This window comes from Myotis myotis, unplaced genomic scaffold (assembly GCF_014108235.1).
Source record: "Myotis myotis isolate mMyoMyo1 unplaced genomic scaffold, mMyoMyo1.p scaffold_m19_p_1, whole genome shotgun sequence".
Classification (NCBI taxonomy): Eukaryota; Metazoa; Chordata; class Mammalia; order Chiroptera; family Vespertilionidae; genus Myotis; species Myotis myotis.
The window spans coordinates 77,791,232-77,813,710 of record NW_023416313.1 but is presented as its reverse complement, the minus strand read 5'-3'; the positions used below and the strand labels follow the sequence as shown (position 1 = coordinate 77,813,710).

The 22,479-nt window shown below is 38.2% G+C and overlaps 1 protein-coding gene across 8 annotated transcripts in view; it reads left to right on the top strand.

Moving 5' to 3' along the window:
• TASOR2 (transcription activation suppressor family member 2) overlaps positions 1-22,479 on the top strand; it is an 88,273-nt gene that overhangs the window by 51,772 nt on the left and 14,022 nt on the right. For 5 of the 8 annotated variants that reach the window (XR_004973069.1, XM_036342168.1, XM_036342178.1 and 2 more), the window contains 5 exons: positions 3,016-3,732; positions 9,212-9,454; positions 12,614-13,490; positions 15,069-15,495; positions 18,296-22,057. Coding sequence is in view for 7 of the 8 variants with exons in the window: in XM_036342168.1 (XP_036198061.1) it covers positions 3,016-3,732; positions 9,212-9,454; positions 12,614-13,490; positions 15,069-15,495; positions 18,296-22,057 (6,026 nt within the window). In the remaining variant the exon portion in view is untranslated. The remainder of the gene's footprint in view (positions 1-3,015; positions 3,733-9,211; positions 9,455-12,613; positions 13,491-15,068; positions 15,496-18,295; positions 22,058-22,479) is intronic. The other 3 variants (XM_036342203.1, XM_036342188.1, XM_036342206.1) reach the window with 3 other exon arrangements.

Sequence of the window (22,479 nt, the reverse complement as noted above, 5' to 3'; positions counted from 1 at the left end):
AACTGTGGTTTTGAACTCTATATCCAATAGTTTGCTTTCTTCCATTTCTTTCAGTTGTGACATGTTTCTTTGTCTCTACATTTTGGTTGCCTCCCTGTGTTTGTTTCTATGTATTGGGTAGCTGCTAAGTCTCCTTGAGTTGATAGAGTGGCCTTGTGTAGTAGGTGTCCATAGGGCCCAGTGGCTCAGCCTCCGCAATCACCTGAGGTGGACACTCTTGGTGCACCCCTTTGTAGGCTGTGTGCACAGTCTTATAGTTGAGCTTTGATTGCTGTTGATATTACTGGGAGGAATTGACATCCACGTCAATTGGCTATGAGGACCAGCTATGTCTACAGTGGAAGAGCTGCTGTACAGAAGACACCCTTATGGGGTAGGACTTGCTTCAGTGGGGCTTTAGTGCTCACTGAGTCTGCCCCTTGAGTGTGTCATTTATGGAAATGAAGAGTTGTAATCTGGTATAGTCTAGCACTGACCACTGGGTACACTGACTCTTGGATTACCAAGGAGATGCAAAGTCAGCCACTGCCTGGAGCCACCCAGCAGGAGCTACAGAGAGATCTGCAGATTTCTCCTCTTTGTATTGTTAAACCCAATACAAAGAGGGCCCAGGTGAGGCTCATCTATGAAGTAAGGCAGGGTGGTGCTGGTGCCGGGCTTTGGGCCTTTTTTTGATAGCTGTGGGGCTCCCTGGCCCAGCTGTAGGTTGTTTGACAGGTCTTAGACTGAGAAAGGACAGGCCATTCATATGCAAAAGCTACTGCACACAGCTTGGTTGAGGTTGTAAATTGGGTGGGGCAGGGTCTCAGGGAATCACCAGGGCAGAGCAAACAGCAGTGGCTGCCAGTCATCCCTGCACCGGGGAGGTCCCAGCACAGGAACAGTGACCGATGCGAGCACCTCTGTCTGGATGAAAGCTGCCCCCATGTTCCTGCCCCGATGCCAGACAGTCTAGTTTCTCCCCGTATGTGTCTGGGTCCCCCCAGAACAAGTGGGAGCTTATATCTCCCTCCCAATTAAAAAAGCGGCACACCCAGGTGCCAGCCTGTTCTGTGCCTCTGCACCTTCTACCAGTCTCAATACATTTTCTTCTTTATTTCTCTAGTTGTAGTACTTCCACTCAGCCAGCTTTCCTGTGGTTCTGGATGATAGTTGTTTTATATTTTAGTTGTAATTTTGATGTGGTTGTGGGAGGCAGAAGTACAGGTGCTTACCTATGCCGCCATCTTGATTCTCTCCTAAAGTTGATTTCTTAACATTTTACGTATTCAGTTACCCAAAGCAGAGAAATGCACTGTCTTGGGCATCACTTCTTTGTACTAAAGCAAAACATTACCTGTTATAATAACATAATGCTGTTTGCATTTTTTAAGCATCTACTATGTCAGGTATTATGCTAAGTATACAGTTACTAACTTAGCGGCCCTTAAAATAGATATTATTATTTCAAAGATGAGCAAACTGAGACTTAAGCTTGCCCACGGTCAAACAACTAACTCTCTACCTGGCTTCCAACTCTTATCCCATACTGCCTCCTCCTTCTCTCAGAGCTCTGACTTCATTTTATTATGAAATAAATAGGAAACATTAGTGCCTATACCATTCAGTGTTGAACAGCACAGGATTTGTTTAAATAAATTTTGCAGTGTTGCGTTATAGTGTATACCTCCTCCTCTAGTTCATTAAGACATTTTCTATGAATGGTCATTTTCTATCAGGGACCTAGCTATTGTTATCTGTTTTAAATGATAGATACTTTGCTTAGCAGATTTAAAATGTTCTTTTTCGTAGATTTTATAATAGTCTATTACAGATCATTCTGGGTTCTGTCTTTCTAAATTCTTGAAATAATGAAATTTTCTGGAAGAATACTACTTTAGTGTGAACTGTTAGCGGTATATAAAAACCTGTTTTCTTCACTTGTTACTTTTTAGGTAATAAACTGTAAAGAAAGAAATTTTTAATTTCTACCCACATGTTTTGTTTATTTTTATTTATCTTTCTATTCTTTTTTCTAATATCTCCTTTAGCTAAGGAGAGAAAGTGAAACACAGACTACTTGGTTTAATTACTTAATTTTTAAAAAAATTTTACTTGATAGAGTGATGGAATTTGGGGTTTACTTAAGGGTTTTACTTTTTTCAGTTCACTTGGTTAGCATTGTAACTTAAACGAATTTAAACAGCCTAGGCTGGGTAGCTCAGTTGGTTGGAACATCATCCCAGTATACCAAGGTTTTGAGTTCGATCCCCACTCAGGAAACATAAAGAATTAACCAATGAATGCATAAATAAGTGAAACAACAACTCAGTGTTTCTCTCTTTCTCTCTAAAAATCAATACATTTAAGAATTTTTGAAGTGAATTATATAAGGCAGAGATAAAATAAGACACTTAAAAGCAGAAAATGTTCATTGAAAAATAGAAGAGCAAACCTGCCAACTCTAAATATCACTGCTGTTGCTTTGATGGTACATTGAGCTCATGCTGAGCTCCTCATCAGATAAGATGGAGCTAGAGCAGCCTGGGCAAACTACCACGGCCGGATATGGCCTGTTTGAAATGAATAAAACTAAAAAAAAAAAAAAAGACCGTACCCTTTTATGTAATGATGTTTACTTTGAATTTATATTAGTTCACACAAACACTCCATCCATGCTTTTGTTCCGGCCCTCCGGTCCAGTTTAAGAACCCATTGTGGCCCTCGAGTCAAAAAGTTTGCCCACCCCTGGTCTCGAGGCAGGTCAGCCTTCCTCATTCTAACCTGGTGATTGCATTTGAGTGATTCTTTTCCAGTTCTTATTCCCACTCTTCTCTCTCATGTGATTTACATATATATGGAGATAAATGTATTCATTAAATGTACCCATAGTCTTTTAATTTCCGTTTAGATTTCTGCTGGGAGCACTGTGTTATATTTAACCATCCCATAATTTTGTAAGCATTTTTTTCTGCATGTTTTTGTAAAATAAAGACTAATAATTTTAGGTTTTTAATGTATATATATATATTTTAGGGCTGAAAGACTTGAGAGTTGAAGATGACATCTCATTGAAGGTGATACCTATTTTACCTGCCCTTAATTGTGCACTGCTAGAAGCAAGGAACTCATTTACTGAAGAAGGAATCTGTCTAAATACATTAGTAAAACGTAATTTTCAAGAACTGTACAAGATGGAGAGAAATCCATTGACAACTTCTTCTCAGGATGGAGTAAAAGAGACTTTATTCTTTGGCAAAATGTCCAATGGTTTTGACTTGGTTCCTCCAGCTGAAAAGTGCCCTGTACAGTCTTTAACTCAGTTGAAGACTTATTTTTCAGATCCTAGTGGGTACATTTTGGAAGTATCTACAGCGTTAGATTTATTGGCAGAGCATTCACAGTCTCCTTGTATTTCAGATGGAATTTGTGATGCTGGATTTTCTTTAGTTATGACTCCAGATCCTGAATTTCTTGACTCAGAAGCAGAAGTAAGAAGAGAAACTGAAACAAAAAAGAATTCTGAAGAAATGTTTAAAGCTAGGAAGAGAAATATAGTTCCATTAAATTCAGCATCAAATCTGAGAGTTCAGCCAAAGAGGAAGGCCAGCATGCCACCTGTGGTGCAGAGTAAAAGAGTGAACGTGTGCTGTCCCTTCCCCAAAAGAACTCCTGCAAGAGCAAATAGGGCTTCAACCCCTCCAGCAACTCTCAAATTAGTTAAAGGACAGTTTCCTCAGAAAAGAAAAAGAGGTAAGCACAATTTATGGAGATTGAGTTAGTAATAACTGTTGTATTCTAACACTGTTCCTGTCAGATCACTGGACTGCAGCTGTGCAGTATCAGAAGTTTGTTAGAAATGACAACATTTCTCTCCAGGTGATTTGTCTGCATGCTTAAGTTTAAGGTAGAGATTAAAAACAAGAAATAGGAAAAACTGTAAGATGTCTCCTCAAAAGCCCACCCACCAAAAGCCGTATTTCACTCTAAAACTGCTCAAGCTGTCAGTTATTTATGTACCATTCTAGAAAGATCGTTATCCAGTGTCTTATCTACCCTCAGACAAATAAAAGTAGATGAAGAGGATCTTCTAAAATCATACCGTCACCCTGTGGGTAGCTCAATTGTTAGAGTGTCATCAATAGGTCAAGATTTGGGGTCCAGTTCTCGGTCAGGGCACATATAAGGATCAACCAATGAATGTATCAGTAAGTGGAACAATAAATCGATGCTATCTCTCTCTCTCTCTCTCTCACCAATAAATTTTAAAAATTTAAATCAGGCATACCAAAACCAGCAAAAAGTAATAACAAGTAGCTTATACATGTATAAAGAGGTGGGGGAAATACCTAGAACCTTCAAAACTAAAACAGGCTGGGGTAGGATTTCTAATCCTTTGTGTGTGTCAGAGTTTAAAAACAGTCACCTGGATCCTGCCATAGATCTGTTGAGTCAGAATGTCCAGTGGCCTGTATTGAGACAATTCCACAAGTGGCTTTGTTGCCCCCCTGAAAATTGAGTAATAATCAGAGTCTAGAGCTATTTAGTCTCTAGTTAAATGCACTTTAGTGAACATAGCACAACAAACAACACAATTTTGCCTTAGAGCCATCTCAGATTATAGGTAGTGTATTTTGTTGAAAAGTAGGGAACTATATGCTGTATGACGCCTTAGAGAAGGAGTCAGCAAAGTGTAATCAACGGACTCCTCAAGCAGTTGTCTCTGGCTACATCACAGCTTTATACATCACAGCTTTATACCGTTGGCAGAGATGTGTGGTTGTGAATAAGAACAGTGACATTCAAAGCTGAAAATACATACTATCTGCCCTTCACACAAAAAAGGTGTGCCACCCTATCGATAGTATTTCGATTCTAGAAATTTTGGTGCTTAGAGAAGAAACATCAGGGATATGCAGAGCCCCAGGATTCTAGATGATTAAGATTTTACACTGTGGTTCAACAAATAGTTATTTTTGGCCTGTTACAGTTTGAGAAAATGGTGTATATGTGTGTATTTAGGAGAATGTTGGAAATTATGACAATAGAAAGCAGTGAATCAGACTAAACAACTACTTACAAATAAATTCCAGGCCAACCATATTGTTTCTGCTCTGTATGAACCAGTTTACTTTAAGATATTAAATAAATTATCCATAATTCAACATATATGTTTTCTGTTTCTCAAATGTTTTAAATTTCATCCACTCTAAGAAATATGTTTTATTTTGTAGTCAGTACACACAAATTCACACATGACTGAAACAAAAATTTCAAAAGACATTTACCCTATGTGTAATACCATCTGGTATTTTCTCTTCCACTTTGTTTCATTTAAGAAAGAATTCTGGTTGCAACCCATTAACTTTATTTTATAATCCATCGATGGATTATTGCATGCAATTTGAGAAACATGGCATTGAGTGACACTAATAAACAGAAAAGTCCCTGCAGGATACCTTGTTCATGTTTCAGTTTTTCCTCTCAGGATTGTGAGAGATCTTCCCTTTCTGTTTGTGCAATTGTTTAAAACTTTCCCCTATGTCTTGGTCATCTCCCCTTATTTTCTTTCTCTTCTTGATTTAGACTTAACTGTTTTCCTACTTGATTTATATTCTTAATGTATTTATATTCCTTTATACTAAAAATGTATAACGGAATGCTAGGCCTTATTCCTTAAAAATATATATATATGCTGCTTTATTATGTGTAATAGTTTACTAGGGAGGAAAATAATTGGACCCGAAGACATGTACAATATTAAGAGATTCTAAAGCTTTCCCAAAACCCCCAAGAAATAAATTGGTATCTTCTCTACATTTCATCAGCAGTCATCCCAATTTCTTAAACTGTTAGTATTATGTTTTCTGTTCTCAATTAGAAATATTGTTTTCTGTATAATGTAATTTTAAAATTTTGCCAATATTTATGTGTGATTATTTTATACTAGAGGCCCGGTGCATGAAATTCGTGCACTGGGGGGGAGGGAGCGGGGGGGGTGTCCCTCAGCCCAGCCTGCACCCTCCAATCTGAGACCCCTTTCAATCCAGGACTGCTGGCTCCTAACTGCTCACCTGCCTGATTGTCCCTGCCCACTTCTGCCTGCCAACCTGATCACCCCCTAACCACTCCCCTACCAGCCTGATCAATGCCTAAGTGCTCCTGCCAGTCCTGTTGCCACTACCTGCCCTCCCCTGCAGGCCTGGTCCCCCCCCCCTCCCAACTGCCCTCCCCTGCCAACCTGGTCGCCCCCCATTGCCCTCCCCTGCAGGCCTGGTCGCTCCTAACTGCCTTCCCCTGCAGGCCTGGTCCCGCCCCCCCCCACCACCAACTGTCCTCCCCTGCCGACCATCTTGTGACCACATGGGGGCAGCCATCTTATGGCCACGTGGGGGTGGCCATTTGTGCTAGGGTGTGGTGGTCAATTTGCATATTACCTATTTATTATATAGGATGATGCCTTTGGGGCTAAATTTTTTTTTTGCTGCGAAACAACTGAAATTATATAAAGCAAATGGGTAAAACATACTAATAAGTGCTCAAAGGGAGCACTTATATTTTTTTAACTTAAAAAATTGAGAGAACCAAGATGGCGGCATAGGTTAACACCGGAGTTTGCTGCCTTGAACAACTACTTCAAAAGTGAAACTAAAAGACGGAAGGGACATCACCCAGAACCACAGGAACGCTGGCTGAGTGGAAGTCCTACAACTAGGAGGAAAGAGAAACGCATACGGACACTCAGAGGAGGCGCAGTGCTGAAGTCAAATTCTGAGGTGCGGAGTGCGCGGAGCGGGCTGGCGGCGGAGGGCGCGGTTGGCGTTTTCAATCGGGAGGGAGTCGCAGACTCTGAGCTCCAGATACGGGCGAGTCTCTAGGGACCCTGACTCAAACGGGAGAAGTGGGACTGTCTGGCTTCGGTCAGAGCGAGTGCAGCTTTCTCTCCGAGCTTTGCAGCGGGTGCTGGGACTCAGAGAGGCAGAGCCCCTGGGGACGGGACTGAGAGCCGCCATAACTGCTCTCTCCAGCCCACCCTGTTGATCCTGTGCAACCCGCCCCGCCCAAGCCCTGCACAGAGGCATTTGCCGGATAGCCTCAGGCAAAGGCTAGATTAGCACCTCCCTAGAGGACAGAAGTTCTCTCACTGCTGACACAGCTGATTCTCATAGCCACTTGGCCTGGAGGTCAAACCCTCCCTGGTATTAGCTACAACAATCAAGATTTAACTATAAGACTGCGAACAAAGACCACGAGGGGGTGCACCAAGGAAGCATAACAAAATTCGGAGACAAAGAAACAGGACAAAATTGTCAATGGAAGATACAGAGTTCAGAACCACACTTTTAAGGTCTCTCAAGAACTGTTTAGAAGCCGCCGATAAACTTAAATGAGATCTACAAGAAAACTAATGAGACCCTCGATCTTATATTGGGGAACCAACTAGAAATTAAGCATACACTGACTGAAATAAAGAATATTATACAGACTCCCGACAGCAGACCAGAGGAGCGCAAGAATCAAGTCAATGATTTGAAATGCGAGGAAGCAAAAAACACCCAACCGGAAAAGCAAAATGAAAAAAGAATCCAAAAATGCGAGGATAGTGTAAGGAGCCTCTGGGACAGCTTCAAGCGTACCAACATCAGAATTATAGGGGTGCCAGAAGATGAGAGAGAGCAAGATATTGAAAACCTATTTGAAGAAATAATGACAGAAAACTTCCCCCACCTGGTGAAAGAAATAGACTTACAGGTCCAAGAAGCGCGGAGAACCCCAAACAAAAGGAATCCAAAGAGGACCACACCAAGACACATCATAATTAAAATGCGAAGAGCAAAAGATAAAGAGAGACTCTTAAAAACAGCAAGAGAAAGAAACTCAGTTACCTACAAGGGAATACCCATACGACTGTCAGCTGATTTCTCAACAGAAACTTTGCAGGCCAGAAGGGAGTGGCAAGAAATAGTCAAAGTGATGAATACCAAGAACCTACAACCAAGATTACTTTATCCAGCAAAGCTATCATTCAGAATTGAAGGTCAGATAAAGAGCTTCACAGATAAGGAAAAACTAAAGGAGTTCATCACCACCAAACCAGGATTATATGAAATGCTGAAAGGTATCCTTTAAGAAGAGGAAGAGGAAGAAAAAGGTAAAGATACAAAATATGAACAACAAATATGCATCTATCAACAAGTGAATCTAAGAATTAAGTGAATAAATAATCTGATGAACAGAATGAACTGGTGATTATAATAGAATCAGGGACATAGAAAGGGAATGGACTGACTATTCTTGGGGGGGAAAGGGGTGTGGGAGATGCGGGAAGAGACTGGACAAAAATCGTGCACCTATGGATGAGGACAGTGGGTGGGGAGTGAGGGCGGAGGGTGGGGCGGGAACTGGGAGGAGGGGAGTTATGGGGGGGAAAAAAGAGGAACAAATGTAATAATCTGAACAATAAAGATTTAATTTAAAAAAAATCAATAAAATATATTTAAAAAAAAATTGAAACACTATTTTTGTGTTATATAAGCAGATAGTCGCTAGTTTTGTTTTCCTCTTGTGCCTCTGTCTTTAGCTATTTCCTTCCTTCCATGTGAGAAGCAAAGCTGAGCATTTTATAAAAGAGGTGAGCAGTTAAAATAGATTTGTAGGAAATTAAATCAGGTGAACACTTTGTCCAGTGTGCTTTTTTCTGTCTTGTCTTTAAAAAATGATTTTTAGAGGTAGTATTAAGACTTAGATATTTACGAGTAGTAAAGTAAAATATGTAAGATGGCACTTTATGAATATACAATCTCTTTTATGTGGTGTGGTTATAGTTTTCACCATATCACCACTTAGGGGCTGTGTTGCTTTTGTATACAATGAATTATCTATCTCCCAGTGCTATGAACTAGTATATCCAGGCTTACTTTACGAAAGATCATGGAGATTTTTAGAAAAATTGAAGTCATACCTTGTTTTTATAAAATTATTACCCTAATATTTTTCTTCCCCACCTAGTAGGGATATAGACCAACATTAGCAAGTTCATATTTTTATATGTATATGAGAACTTTTAACTCTTGCTTTATTAAAATATGTATATTTTAATGAAATACCCAAAATTTTATTTCCTATTACTATAGTTATGCCCTAAAGTAAAAACACAAATAAAAGAAAAAGCGACGCTGATAAATATTTGAGCCCCCTTACCCTTAAAAAAATGGTGTCTTTTTTATATAAGGTGCTGAGGTGCTGACTGCACAGTTTGTACAGACAACCAAATTGGATACGAAAAACCAAGAAGCTCTTATTTCTAAAGATGTTCCAGTTGCAACGACTCCTAAAAGGGCAAGGAAACAAGAGAAATCTCCAGTCAAAACTGTTCCGAGAGCTAAACCACCTGTGAAGAAATCTCCACAAAAACAGAGGGTAAATATAGTAAAAGGCAATCAGAATCCCAGAATCAGAAAGCAGCCACAACCTGGTAAGAAATACTCTTCCTGTAAATTTAACACCACATGCTGAATAATCAAGGTTACAATATAGTGTGTGGAAATAATATAAGAACAGTTAAAAAACCTATCAATAATTCTTCCTATATTCTTTAATTCAAACATTAATAGGACCAAGTAACTTGATTTCCCATTGTAAATAAGGAAATTACAAAAGATTCAAGTATCACAAAATAAACCTACTTACTAGTTTGCATAAATCCTAAACATAAACTATAACTTGCCTTTTTTTATGACTAAATGCACAAGCAAGTAGTATCTAGCACAGGGGTCCTCAAACTACGGCCTGCGGGCCACATGCAAATACAAATATTGTATTTGTTCCCGTTTTGTTTTTTTACTTCAAAATAAGATATGTGCAGTGTGCATAGGAATTTGTTCATAGTTTTTTTTTAAACTATAGTCCGGCCCTCCAACGGTCTGAGGGACAGTGAACTGGCCCCCTGTTTAAAAAGTTTGAGGACCCCTGATCTAGCACTATTTTTCTGGACTATAATTGGTTATAAAAAGTAAATTGCAACTTTATTTGTCCCAGGGGAGTTGTAAAGAGAGTGTTCAAAATAGTAATCCAGAATCCTATATTTGGTTTTAAAAGGCATTAAATTTATTTTAAAGGAAGTTTTACTTTCCTAATTTTGCTAAGTGGATACTGAAGCTTAGTTATATGTACAGTCAGCTGACTGCTTTAGTTCTGTGATTTGAATGCTAGGCATACCCTCCTTACTTGAAAGTTCCATTTTCTCTGCAGACTTTATCTCTGAAACTGAACACATACCAGCTCTTCTCCCAGGTCCATGTCCCTTCTTAACTTTTCCTCTTTCTGTGTATAGTGCAGTTCTTCCAATCTGCAAAATCTATAAATTTTACTTTATCTTCCAATATTGAGTCCTATTGTTTCTTTTTAAATTTGTTTTAACAAAGACTTTATTTTCTCATACCTTTATATTTCTATCAATTTTCTATCTAATTTCCCTGATCTCCTTTCTCTCTTAATGTTTTTTTAGCTTTTAAAAAAATCTAATTTGGTGAGATTTTAAAGAAAGAAACTATGGTTTTGTTGGGGTAATGGTATTATGGGTTGACTTTGTTTTTTCTTTTCTAAATTTTTTTAAAATATTGTTTGATGACTAAATATTTTTTTAAAGCTCACCATATTGTAAACCCCACTTTTTCTTTTTAAATTTCAGAGCAGGAGAAGGAGAGAGAGATAGAACATCAATAATGAGAATCATTGATCGGCTGCTACCTGCATGCCCCCTACTAGGGATCAAGCCCACAAACAGGGCATGTGACCTTGATTGGAATGGAACCCAGGACCCTTCAGTCCACAAGCCAACTCTCTGTCCACTAAGCCAGACTGGCTAGGGCCCTGCAGTATTTATAATTTTGGCATCCATACAAAAAACTCTGCTTGTCTCTCAAGACAGTTAATGTGTTCTTTCTTACTTCTCAGGTCCATATTTATCTCCTGCTCTTTCCTAACTTGTCCCTTTCCTGCCAGTGCCTCCCCACAGACATCATACCTCTTCTCTTTTCACTCCTGTGCCCTTCCCCTCCACCAGTCCAGGTTTCCTCCTGCTCTGATCTTCTGATCTCTCGCTTTTCTCTCATTTTCTTTTGGGTTTTTGAGAACATTATGGAATTAAATTTATCCTGCTTTTCAATCATTTGGTGTGGTTTGATCCTGTCTTTACAATTAGTTTATAAATGAGTATAGATACCTATATAATACCTATGTTCTTAGCCATGACATTTGAGTTTTGGCTCTCAGGTAGTTATAGACTAATTGATTAATGGGAAGAAGGTATGCAATTGAGTATTGACAGAAAAGTGAGTCCAGAAAATGAAAAGTTTTGAAAATGTGTATTCAAAAATAGGCTGATTTGTATTGCAAATGTCTGTATATATTGTGCAGCCACATTCCAAGTTAAAATTTTAAGATTACCACCTCTTAAATAATCTCTTGATTTTCTTTTATTTCTTAATTGTCTATACTAATCTGTTTCATTTTTCATACTTGAAATATGAGTTTAAGAAGGCTCAATCTTTTTGTTACTGAAACTAATGGTTTTCTGTTCTTTCTAAAGTTTTCAATATAGTCTTTGGCATTCTCTTACTTGTATTTCTTAAAATAGATTATTAGATCATATTTCCAATGATTGAGAACCTCTAGCAACTCAGTAATTAAATGCTTATGCTTATTTATTAACACAAACCCTTTTGAACTCAACACAATATACTTTGTGTTCACCTTATTCATAGGTGATAAGAGCCATACTGTTAACAAAGATAAAGTGAAATTAGTATCAATAAACACATTAGATCATAAAGTGAATTTCATGTTTCCAAAACACCTGTTATGAACTTTTGTCCTTCATGATAACCGCATTTAAGAAAGCCGAATTTATGTCCTGACAATACAAGTAAACCACTTAAGAATGTCAGTTTTCTGATTAAAGACAAGTGAGTAGGTAGATTTGATTATCTGCAGAGAGAAGAATTATCAATAGATAAGGAGATTTGCTACTTTGCAGATAGAGTAGAGAGGAAATGTTTGTGTAGAAATTAAAGTTTTAAAAGGTAATGAAATCAATTAGCTATTCTGAATACTCATGACTTTAAACTTTTTTATTCATATCATTGCATATTATAATTAAATATCAACATGGTTAAAATCATCTCTATTTTGAACTTAGGTGGTTTCTCTAATCACTTATTAAAGGAAATAATTTAAGGAAATATGTTATCATACTATAATATACAACTCAAACTTTGAAGTTCTTATGTTTGCACTAGATGGTGAGCTCTCTGAGGGCAAGACTCTTGTTTTCTGCTGTTCGTATATTCCCTTAGCTGAGCAGGGTACCTTGTGTGTGGTTCAGTACATGCATTTTTGAAGGGTGATTTCTTGTTAATATGCACATTCCTTAGGACTTCCTTCTTCCTCCGGTAATTACATTATAATAGATATGAGACTAGAAAGAGACCTCAGTCTGATGGTAACATTTTAATATAAAGTTTATGCAGCATATCAATGTTTTTCTTGAATATATTGACTTAACCAATAATATGGCAAGGAATTAATTTTATGAAATCAAATGCTATGGTTTTTTTCTTCTTTTATATTGAAGCCAAAGGAGAAACTGCTTCTCAGCTTCAATCAAAAATTTCATTATGTGGGCAAGAAGATGTTATTGGTATAAATACAGCTCAACCAGAAAATATCACAGTGGCTCAGAAAGCTCCAGCTGAGAATTCCATTGTCAACTGTGACTCCCAGGCCCTAAACCTGTTAGCTGATCTCGCATTAAGTGCTGCTACCTCTACCACACCACCATCTGAGCCCAGAAATCTTCCTTGCTCTTCTGAATTGCCACAGAGCAATGTTTTGCTTTCTAAAGAACATTCTCTGAGCAATACATCTGACCATGAATATCATAGAGGAGTTAAAAGTAAAAAAAGGGGAGTGTTACCTAAGCCCTCCTCTGATAAGAAGAGTAATCTGACATCAGACTCCACTGTCAGCCAAGAGGAAGAGAGCTTGGTTCCTGACAGACAGACCCCTATTGAAGCCCAGTCGGCACTTCCTGAGGAAACAATGGAAACTTCAGATGCAAGCCAAAGTTCTGTTGCTGTGGAACATTCCTATGCCCTGCTCCTTGCAGAACATTCAAAGAAGGTGCTACAGCAGAGAGGGTTACCAGGCCCTGCCTTCACCAAGAATGGCACAAAAGGCCCTGAAGCAGGAACCCCAGTGGGAAAAGTAATGCCATTTCGGCATCAGCTGAGCACCTCCCCTATTCAAAAGCTTCCTGAGGACCCAGTACTCAAGCGCAGGAGCAGATTGCTGTCTTCCAGCCTGAGAGACTTTTACTGCTCTCGTACTGTGTTCAGCTGTGACGGCTCCTTCAAGGTCACTTTCAAATGTGAAACAAACTATGTATTCAGCTTAGACAGCAAATATACCAACAACCCACTGGAGAAAACTGTACTAAGAGCATTACATGGGTAAGTAGGAGTAACACTTGATGAAATGGAGGTAAATTTCCTATTGAAATAAGTATAATGAGCAGAGATACTTGTGCCAAACTGTGGGAAAGGAGAAAGCAGTATTTTACGTAAATCCAGTGATTCAATAATAATATCAAGCAGTTGTGTTTACTGACACCAAAGAATATAAGGCTGGTTCTGCCACCATCCGTGATCACATGGAGAACTTTTGCAAGGTAACTTTAGCCTCATGAATAGCTTGCCATTTTGAGGTGCTCCTTTATAAGCCTTTGCAGTCTTTGAATTATAATATTTAAATGAGGTCATAATGTAAAATAGTGAGATATAGAAGTAATGCTTTACAGAGTGAATTCCAGAAGAAACATTCAAAGAATTACTTCTAGCTTGTAAAGCTGATCAGATTGCTATGAGTAAGCAATTTTTCATGGGGTTGTTCTGTAATTTTCCTCAAAAAGTGGTCAAGGCAGTAATAGAGTGGCAGAAAGTGTGGGCTTTGGAGTGTGGACTAATGTGGTGTTTCATTTGAGCTCTCCCACTTACTAGCTTCTGTGACCCAGAAGTTCCTGTGCTTCAGGACAGTGCTTCTCAATCTTTTTTGTGTACACAACTCATATAGGGATCTCGCTGAACTACAGATTTTAACTCAGTCTATTTGGGATGGGACCTGAGAATCTACAGGCCTATCAGATTTCCAGGCGATACCAACAGTTGTTACATGCATTTGGGTTTTGCATGGTGACTGGCACATGCTAATGAATAGACTAAGAGCAGGAAGCATTAGCTGTATGAAATGGTATTGAGCTACCTATTAGTGGAATATTTCATATGTGAGTGACTAAATTGTGTCAGATTTGTTTCCTTGACTGGAGTTAGGAGCTCAAACTCATAAGAGTATACATTTACTGGTATGTTCCCATGTATTTATGAGGTCGTTTTCTGAGCCTTAATCCTATTTAACTGAAGCCTAGCTTGGTAGACCCTCTGACTCATCCCAATCCAGCTCTCTGCTATCGTTTTGCCTGGCAGTGGCCAGAACTGTTTTGTGTCACCCGTTTTGGTTTCAGGAGGTTTTCCAGAACTATAATCTGAAAATAGTATAGTTCCACTGAATTGCCCATGGATACATTTTAATTTTTAGACTTTCCCAACTATTAGAAGAGAAATACAAAAGTAGAAATAAGTAAGCCAGACTTAGCAAAGTCAGTTGCTAAAACCATTATCTAGATAATAGGTATACTGTGTCCACGAAAGTTTGCATGTTATCAAAGAAAAATCTGTTGGGAGATCTGTTTTTATCATGTTTCTACCACTTAGGGGTTTTGTGATTTGAAAGAAGTCACTTAAAGCTTTGATTTTCAGTTTTCTTCTCTGTCTCAGTAAAACGAGTAGATTAGGTTCATTGCAAGTATTTGTTAAATCAACTTCATTTTTTAACTTATTTGTTGCATGTCTGTGTAATTTTTAAAATAAAAATAAACTCAAAAATTAAGGTTAATAATGAAGGCCACTTGCTTATGTTCATAATAAAGTAACCATTTTCAATGATTTTTGTATGTTCTTTCTTTAAAATCTCAGGCCCTGGAACACTGATTTACCTGATAATGTGGAAGAAGTGAAGCTTTTACTTCATATGTGGGTGGCTTTGTTTTACAGCAATCAAAACAGAGTCATACGATCATCCCGAAAAGTAGTAGAACACAGCAACCCTGCCAAATATGTGTCTATCAATACTACAATAGAATCTTTTCAATTCAGTGAAATTGAGGAGTCCCCCAGTGTGGAAAGATGTTCTGTAGGCCCTTTGTTGGAGACAGAGGAAGCTCCCAGAGGTCATAGTGCTGAAGTGTCCTTCCCTGACACTAACTCCTTGCTTCCTTTCATTAAACCACCTGCAAGAGGCTTGGAACTCTGGGTACAGAATGAACAGAAAGAAGTTTTTGTAAGAGAGGATCATCCAGATACTCCAGAAAAGCAGAATTTCATCTATTCTTGTAATAATGAGGTAAGTAAAGCTGAATACTACAAATTCTGGCATTTTTTTAAGTTTTCTTCTTTATATATAAAATTACATTCAAAATAAATTCGTTTATTTTAGGGAAGTAGATTCTCTAGCTTTGTAAGTCGTTATAATGCCCAAAACTTAGTCTTCATGAGTATTGCTCATAGTTTGCAGGTGGAGCTTATCTGTCATCCTGATTGAAGAAACAGAAGTAAAAAATAATGGGGTTCAGATGATCTGGGAACCAACCATAATTATGTCACTTGTTTGTTGTATAATTTGGGACAAATTACCTGCTCTCTGAGCTTATTTTTCTTATAAAAAGAGGCGAATAATATTCATTATGTCTTTTACCCAGAGTAGTGTTTAAGGATCAGATGTGGTAATAGTAAATATTAGAAATCTTTGATAAACATTAAATTAAAATTGAATATATTAAAATTATATTTGAAAAAAATACTGTCACAGAAAATGCAATGCCAGGCCTCTCATGGGTCTGTAGATAACTATTTATAAATAAAGAAAATACAGGCCAGATCACCAAATTTTAACTGGAGCAAAGAAGTTGTATATCAAAATTCCAAGTAAATGAATTGACAAAATGCCTGCCTTTTAAAACTTTCAGCTCAGTTTTATTTCAGAATGATTTTGCGTGGTTTTGGTTACCTTTAATGCCTATCTTCACATGAGTAGGCAGTGTTTCTATACCTGGGGTTACTTGGGGATTTGCAGGTACAGGGGTGAGCCTCAGAGGGTCTGTGAATGTCTCCTGACGCTCATCGTCTTCATCATAATGAAGACTGATGTACGTAATGCTATGGACCAGATAATGGTTTGAGCCCTTCCTTGGCTCACATTAACTCAGCTAATTATCACAAAACCCAATGAGTAAGGACCATTCCTTTCTGTCTTATAGATAAGAAAACTAAGGCATAGAGGAGTATGGAAATTGCCTGAAGTCATATAGTTAGCAAATTGTCAAGCCAGGATTCAAATTTATACCGTCTAGATCAGCGGTTCTCAACCTGTGGGTCGCGACCCCTTTGGGGGTCGAACGACCCTTTCACAGGGGTCGCCTAAGACCATCGGAAAAACACATATATAATTACATATTATTTTTGTGAGTAATCACTATGCTTTAATTATGTTCAATTTGTAATAATGAAATTGGGGATCACCACAACATGAGGAACTGTATTAAAGGGTTGCGGCATTAGGAAGGATGAGAACCACTGGTCTAGATGTTTCTTAATGTTAAATTCTGTGTGCATATGTGTGTGTTCATGTGTATACTTACATGAGTTTCCTGTGTGTATATGATTTTTCTGATGGGGTTCATAAATTTCATATGATTCTCAAAGATACATAAAATCCAGTTAAGAATTACTGCCTTAGAATAAGAAAATATTTATAGTTTAGTCAGGCCGATATATATGTACTACTTATAAAGTATTTTTTGTTGTGGTAATATGTAATTAACTATCATCAGTATTAATTTTAGAAATGATCTTTGCAAATGTAAAATAGAGTATTAAGAAGGAAGTAATGGTATTAAAATTAATGATTTCTAAAAATTCTATAGCATGTATTTAAAAATTTTCCATCATCTTCCTGGATACTGTGCCTTTACTTTAAAGATGCACACACAAATGCTATACCATTCCTTTGTTCTACAAGTGGGCAAACTAGGACACAAAAGAATTCCAGCACAGTGGGCATTAGAAACCAATAGCCATGTTGCTTTTAGTTGTGTGTTTAATTTTGCAGTTCTTTTAAATGATCACACTTTGCTTTAGAAACATTACACTTCACCTGTAGTCATATATATATATATATATATATATATATATATATATATATATATATATATTAGTCTAAACATATCAAGATTATCACAAATGCATTTCCCTAAGACCACAGGCATGGTAAGGTTTGGGACTGTGGTCAAAGATTAACAGCCACAGTATGACTGGGTGGGAAAATTCTCAGAATAACTCCTACCATTAAGACTTTCCTGTGTTTTGTGCCTGGCCAGTAATGTTCTCTTAAAACTCTGAGTCTCAGTTCCCACGCTGCCAGTTCCTCAGCTCAGTGTTTTCTGTTAAGGCAGATGTTTTTAATGAGGTTTGAAACCCAGGTCCTGACTTTTAACATGATTGTCACAAGACATGGCAGGAAGTCTGTGATCATAATGTTCCAAACGTTACTATATGGTTAATATATATGGTTAATTGTATGATCAGTCCATTTTACTATATTCTGGACAAGACTATGTTTCAGCCTTAAAAAAAACACCTGTTTATGAGGTTATCAAAATTATCCAGAAGTAATTTCTCCTAATGTTTAACCCAGATCCACATTCACCATCAGTCCCTTTGGTTCACTTTATTCAAACTGTACTATGTTTTATTGTGCTCTGTTGAATAGGAGTTATTAATCTCCAGTTATAAGCAAAGAAGATAGCTGAGGAATAAGAGATTTTCAAGTCTTTAAATTGTCAGTGGGCTAGCCACTTTTCTTCCTAGAAGTCCTTTTTAAAAAATGGGCTGTGAAATAAGTTTTGGAGATCTCATCTGTGTGTTTTATGTTTAAAGAAAACAAATTCCTATTTGTGGGGTATTTTAAGCCTGTCTAAAAAGAGATGGATTTGTTTGATCTTTACCCTGTCTTATTCTTACAGATTAGAAAATTCAAAAGAATGGACAAACTCAAATTAATCCTTTTCTATTCTGTTCTTCACATATAAATGTTTAAAATAATCTGCTTTACTCTTGAGTTAGTTTTTTTACTTTTGTCATTTCAGATCATTGAGGGGAAATCCAAACAAGAGTCATCGGATAAAACAGAGACTTCTAATCTTGTGCTTTCTAACACTGGAAGTATCCAAATTAATGGACCTTCTATTCCTGGTGAAGATAAAACCTTTGAGCCACTTGATAGCACAAGAGTGACTTCTTTTGATACAGTCACACAAACCACATTCACCAAGACTTGTGATGGGATCAGCAGTCAGTCAGTGATTTGTCAAAAATCTGTGTATAGCACCCTTGAAAGCAAAGTCGATAATTTCCATGCAACAGTGCAAGCAAAAACAAGTGGTTTACAGACCCTTATCGAGCATAGCAGCCCCCAAAACAAAGAATGTCAGCCTTCACAGGAAAAGAAAGATGATATGGGGTATGTAATGATTAATCTGGAACCAGTTACTCTTACTTTTGAAAAAAATGCATGTATACCAATACAGGCAGAAATTGCAAATAGAGCTGATAAACCTACAACCTTTAATATGGAGTTGCTTAAACAAGTATCACCTGCTAGAAGTTTTAGACTTCCTATATCCACATTTGAAAAGGTACAAACACAAGGTCTTAAGGACATTCTATCTCTAGCAACGTCAGGAGAAAAAGGCACTAAGTACCTTTGTGCCTCCTCAGTAAGTGGAGAGACACTAGCTAATAATGAAATGTGTTCATTACAGAAAGAGATTCCTGTTCCAGGCTCATCATTGCCAACTGATAATTCATTGGAAAAGGAGGCATTACCATTAGTTAAAAGTTGCAATTCTTCATTACCCAGAGAAGAAATGAAACTCTCTCAAGAACTTTTTCTGCAACCTAAGAGTCTCTTAAGCATATCTTCAGAAGAGATTTTGGAGCCATCACAGATTGAAGAAGCCTCACCATCAGCCTCTGCCATGTTGGAAAAAAATTACTCACTTAGCTGCATTCCATCAAGAAGTAATACATCAAATGGCTCTTTAGAATTAAAGAGTGACAAGAGTGGTCTAAACAGTGAACATAGGAATTTTGAATCATTTAAGTCCGCATTTGCTAAACAAACCAGCCTATCTATAAATGGAGAGGAGGTAAGCCTAGAGTTAGAGGAAGATTCTGACATTGACCTAACTCTCACAATATCACCACCTACAAGTCCCAGAGAAGAAATGCCAGCTGGTGAAACAGAGCAACATCAGGGGGCCCCATTACCAAATTTAGAACTCCAGGATATAGATGAAGACATAATTGAGCCACAAGAAGTGACTTTCATAGAAAACAGAGAAGTGAATTCTGCTAAATATACTTCTGCCCTTGAGCTTACAGAGGAAGTTAATGTTACTTCAGACTTTCCCTTTGGTTCTTTAATTGAAGAAGTGTCACCAGCTTCTAGTCCTGACCCCCAGATACCAGTTGAAGAAACACAACCATCTCGGGATGTGTCTCCATGTAGTTTAAAACATCCCGATGCACAGAGTGGGAAAAGTGGCAAATTCTCCCACATTGAGTCAGTAGATTTGGCCATAACAGAAAAGGAAAATTCTTTTGGTCCTATCCATCCAATGGGACAAAATAACCTAACTCAGGTACCACAAACACAACTTCCTGCTGAAATGCCTCTACTATTAAATAATCATCCAGGAAGAAAAGATAAGCATTCAACCCTTCTGGGCAAAGTAACTAAGGAAATTGTCCCAAGTGAACATCGTGAGGATTTCTCTTTCTCAGAAAAGGTGCCATGCTGCAATAAAGAATTAAACCAGCCTGCCTCAACTGGCAGTTACAGAGCTGACTTCAAGACTTCTCTAGAAAAATTGGTAACGTCAGGAAATCCATTGCAGCCGATCAGTATAGAAAACAGAAATTCAGGCTTAAATCACCTTGCCTTGGAGACCAGTGAGCCCCCATATAGTCCTAGAAAGATTTTGGAAAATAAGTCTTTGGTTGATACATTTACTTCTACAAATAGTCCAAGTGAAATAATGAATGTATCGTTAAAACAGGAGACTAGTCCGAAAAGCATTAAGAGTCTCTTTAGCAGTGATTTGAAAATAAATGAAGGCAATTACATGCAAGTTCAGTCCTTGAGCTCTGACTCAGTCGATGAAGCTGATGATACACAGGCACACAGGCACCCAGAGATCCCCAACCTTGCTTTTTCCTCAAGTGGTGCTACCGTAACCCATTTTACAAGACCCATAAACATTGAGACAGGGTTTCAAACACAGGAAATATCAGTAGTCAGAATGGCCAGTTTGCTTAAGAATAGTGAAACCGAAGCTGAATTATATGAAAACAACATAGACCTAGGAGGTATTGACTCTGAATCAAACACATCATCTCCAGAAGGCAAACAAAAAACCACCCATATGCCGCAAGATATGTCAACATGCAACACAAAAGATCTGTCGAATAAAGGACTTTCCCCCATGTATCTATATGCTGATTCTCATCAAAACGCAGCAGTCACCAGTGAAAATGTCAATAAAGAGCCTTCTGCCTTTTTTGTTCCCAAATCTTGTGCTGCTCTTGTTTGTGGAGTCTCTAAAGAGCAGGTGGAAAATAAAAGCTCTGGTGAGGGGATCAGGACTGAGGAGGACTCTGAAACCCTGGAGGGAGATATGGATAATAGTGTGAATTCTGACTTCCATTATGAGCCACTTTCCGGAGACTCTGATCAAGACTCTTTTGGTGATTGTAGAAATCCCAAATTAGACATGGAGAGTTCCTGCGCTTTGCGATGTAGTCATAAGAAAGAAGGTGCTTTGAAAGATGGTTATGACTCTTTCCTGAGCCTAAACAATAGTCATAAGGACGATTGGGCCTACTCTACCCAGATTTCAGAGTTGGAGACCAGCATACCTCCCCGAAACCGGTTTGATGGATTAAAGAAAGAAGATAAGAGTGTGCCATGTTACATCCAAATCAGAGATCTCCATGGTATCCCCAGGACTTACACTAATTTTACTATAACTAAAGAGGTCAAAGGTACCAAGAGAACTTTGCACGGCCTGAGGAGGCAGCGCAATTTCCCTGCTAAACATGGCTTGCTAAGCTCCTGGACAGATACTTGGCAGATAGAAGATAACCTTACTCAGAACACTTTAGATCTGGAATATCTGCGTTTCCAACAGAAACTGAAGCAAATTGTAAAGAAAGGGGATTCCCAGCTTTCTCCATCTTCCACCAATGACTTTTTGAAGAAACCACCTCTCCAAATTGCCTCTGAAGCTTTCCCTTTGCCAAAAACATCTGAATCCTCAGTTCTCCATCCTCCATCCCAGAGCAAAAGTACCCTCTTGGTAACAATCATGCACTCAGACTCCAGGCCACAGAGCCAGCACCCGAGACGCCACAGGTCCAGCAAATTAGACAGTTCTTCCTTTTGGAAGGAAAGATGTGATCGCAGGAGAAATCATCTTACAAATTCTAAAAGAAATAAGACTGTTTCTTTCCACCTCAACAAACTGAAATATAACAGTACTTTGAAGGAATCCCGGAATGATATCTCCCTTATTCTCAATGAATATGCGGAATTCAACAAGGTGGTGATGAATGGCAATCAAGTCAGTTTGCGAGTTAAAGAGTCAAATGTTGGTTCTGGAGAAGCCACATCTCAAGAGATGTATTCTTCTTCCCCAAGAAGATCAGCCTCCTATGAAGACATGATTACCGACTTGTGTAACAGTTTGCGCGTCAAACTAAAAAGTGTGGTGAAAGAGGCGTGCAAAAGCACCTTTCTGTTTTACCTCGTTGAGACAGAGGACAAGTCATTCTTTGTAAGAACAAAGGTAAGGTGACAGATTTTTTTCTTATAGATTATATTATTTTGATTGCTGTCTAATTTTAGCTTAAAATAATTTAGCATTCTTGGCTTCAGAAAAAGATGATATATGAAGTGGTATTTGAGTTTCACAGCTCAGTTTTTATCTGCATACCAAATGTTATGCTGCAAGGATCTATCTGTCTTTGGTACTATATTTGAAGATACGTATGATGTTCCAGAATTAGTGGAATGACTAATTTTCACAAAAAGTTACCAGTATAGACATACTCAAATACAAATACAAATAGGTTCTTAGGTAAAATGCAGATTTTTAAAAATTACATTATTAAGCCCTAGCTGGTTTGGCTAAGTGGATAGACCATCAGCCTGTGAAAGGTCCCAGGTTCAATTGCAGTCAAGGGCACGTGCCCAGGTTGTGGGCTCGAT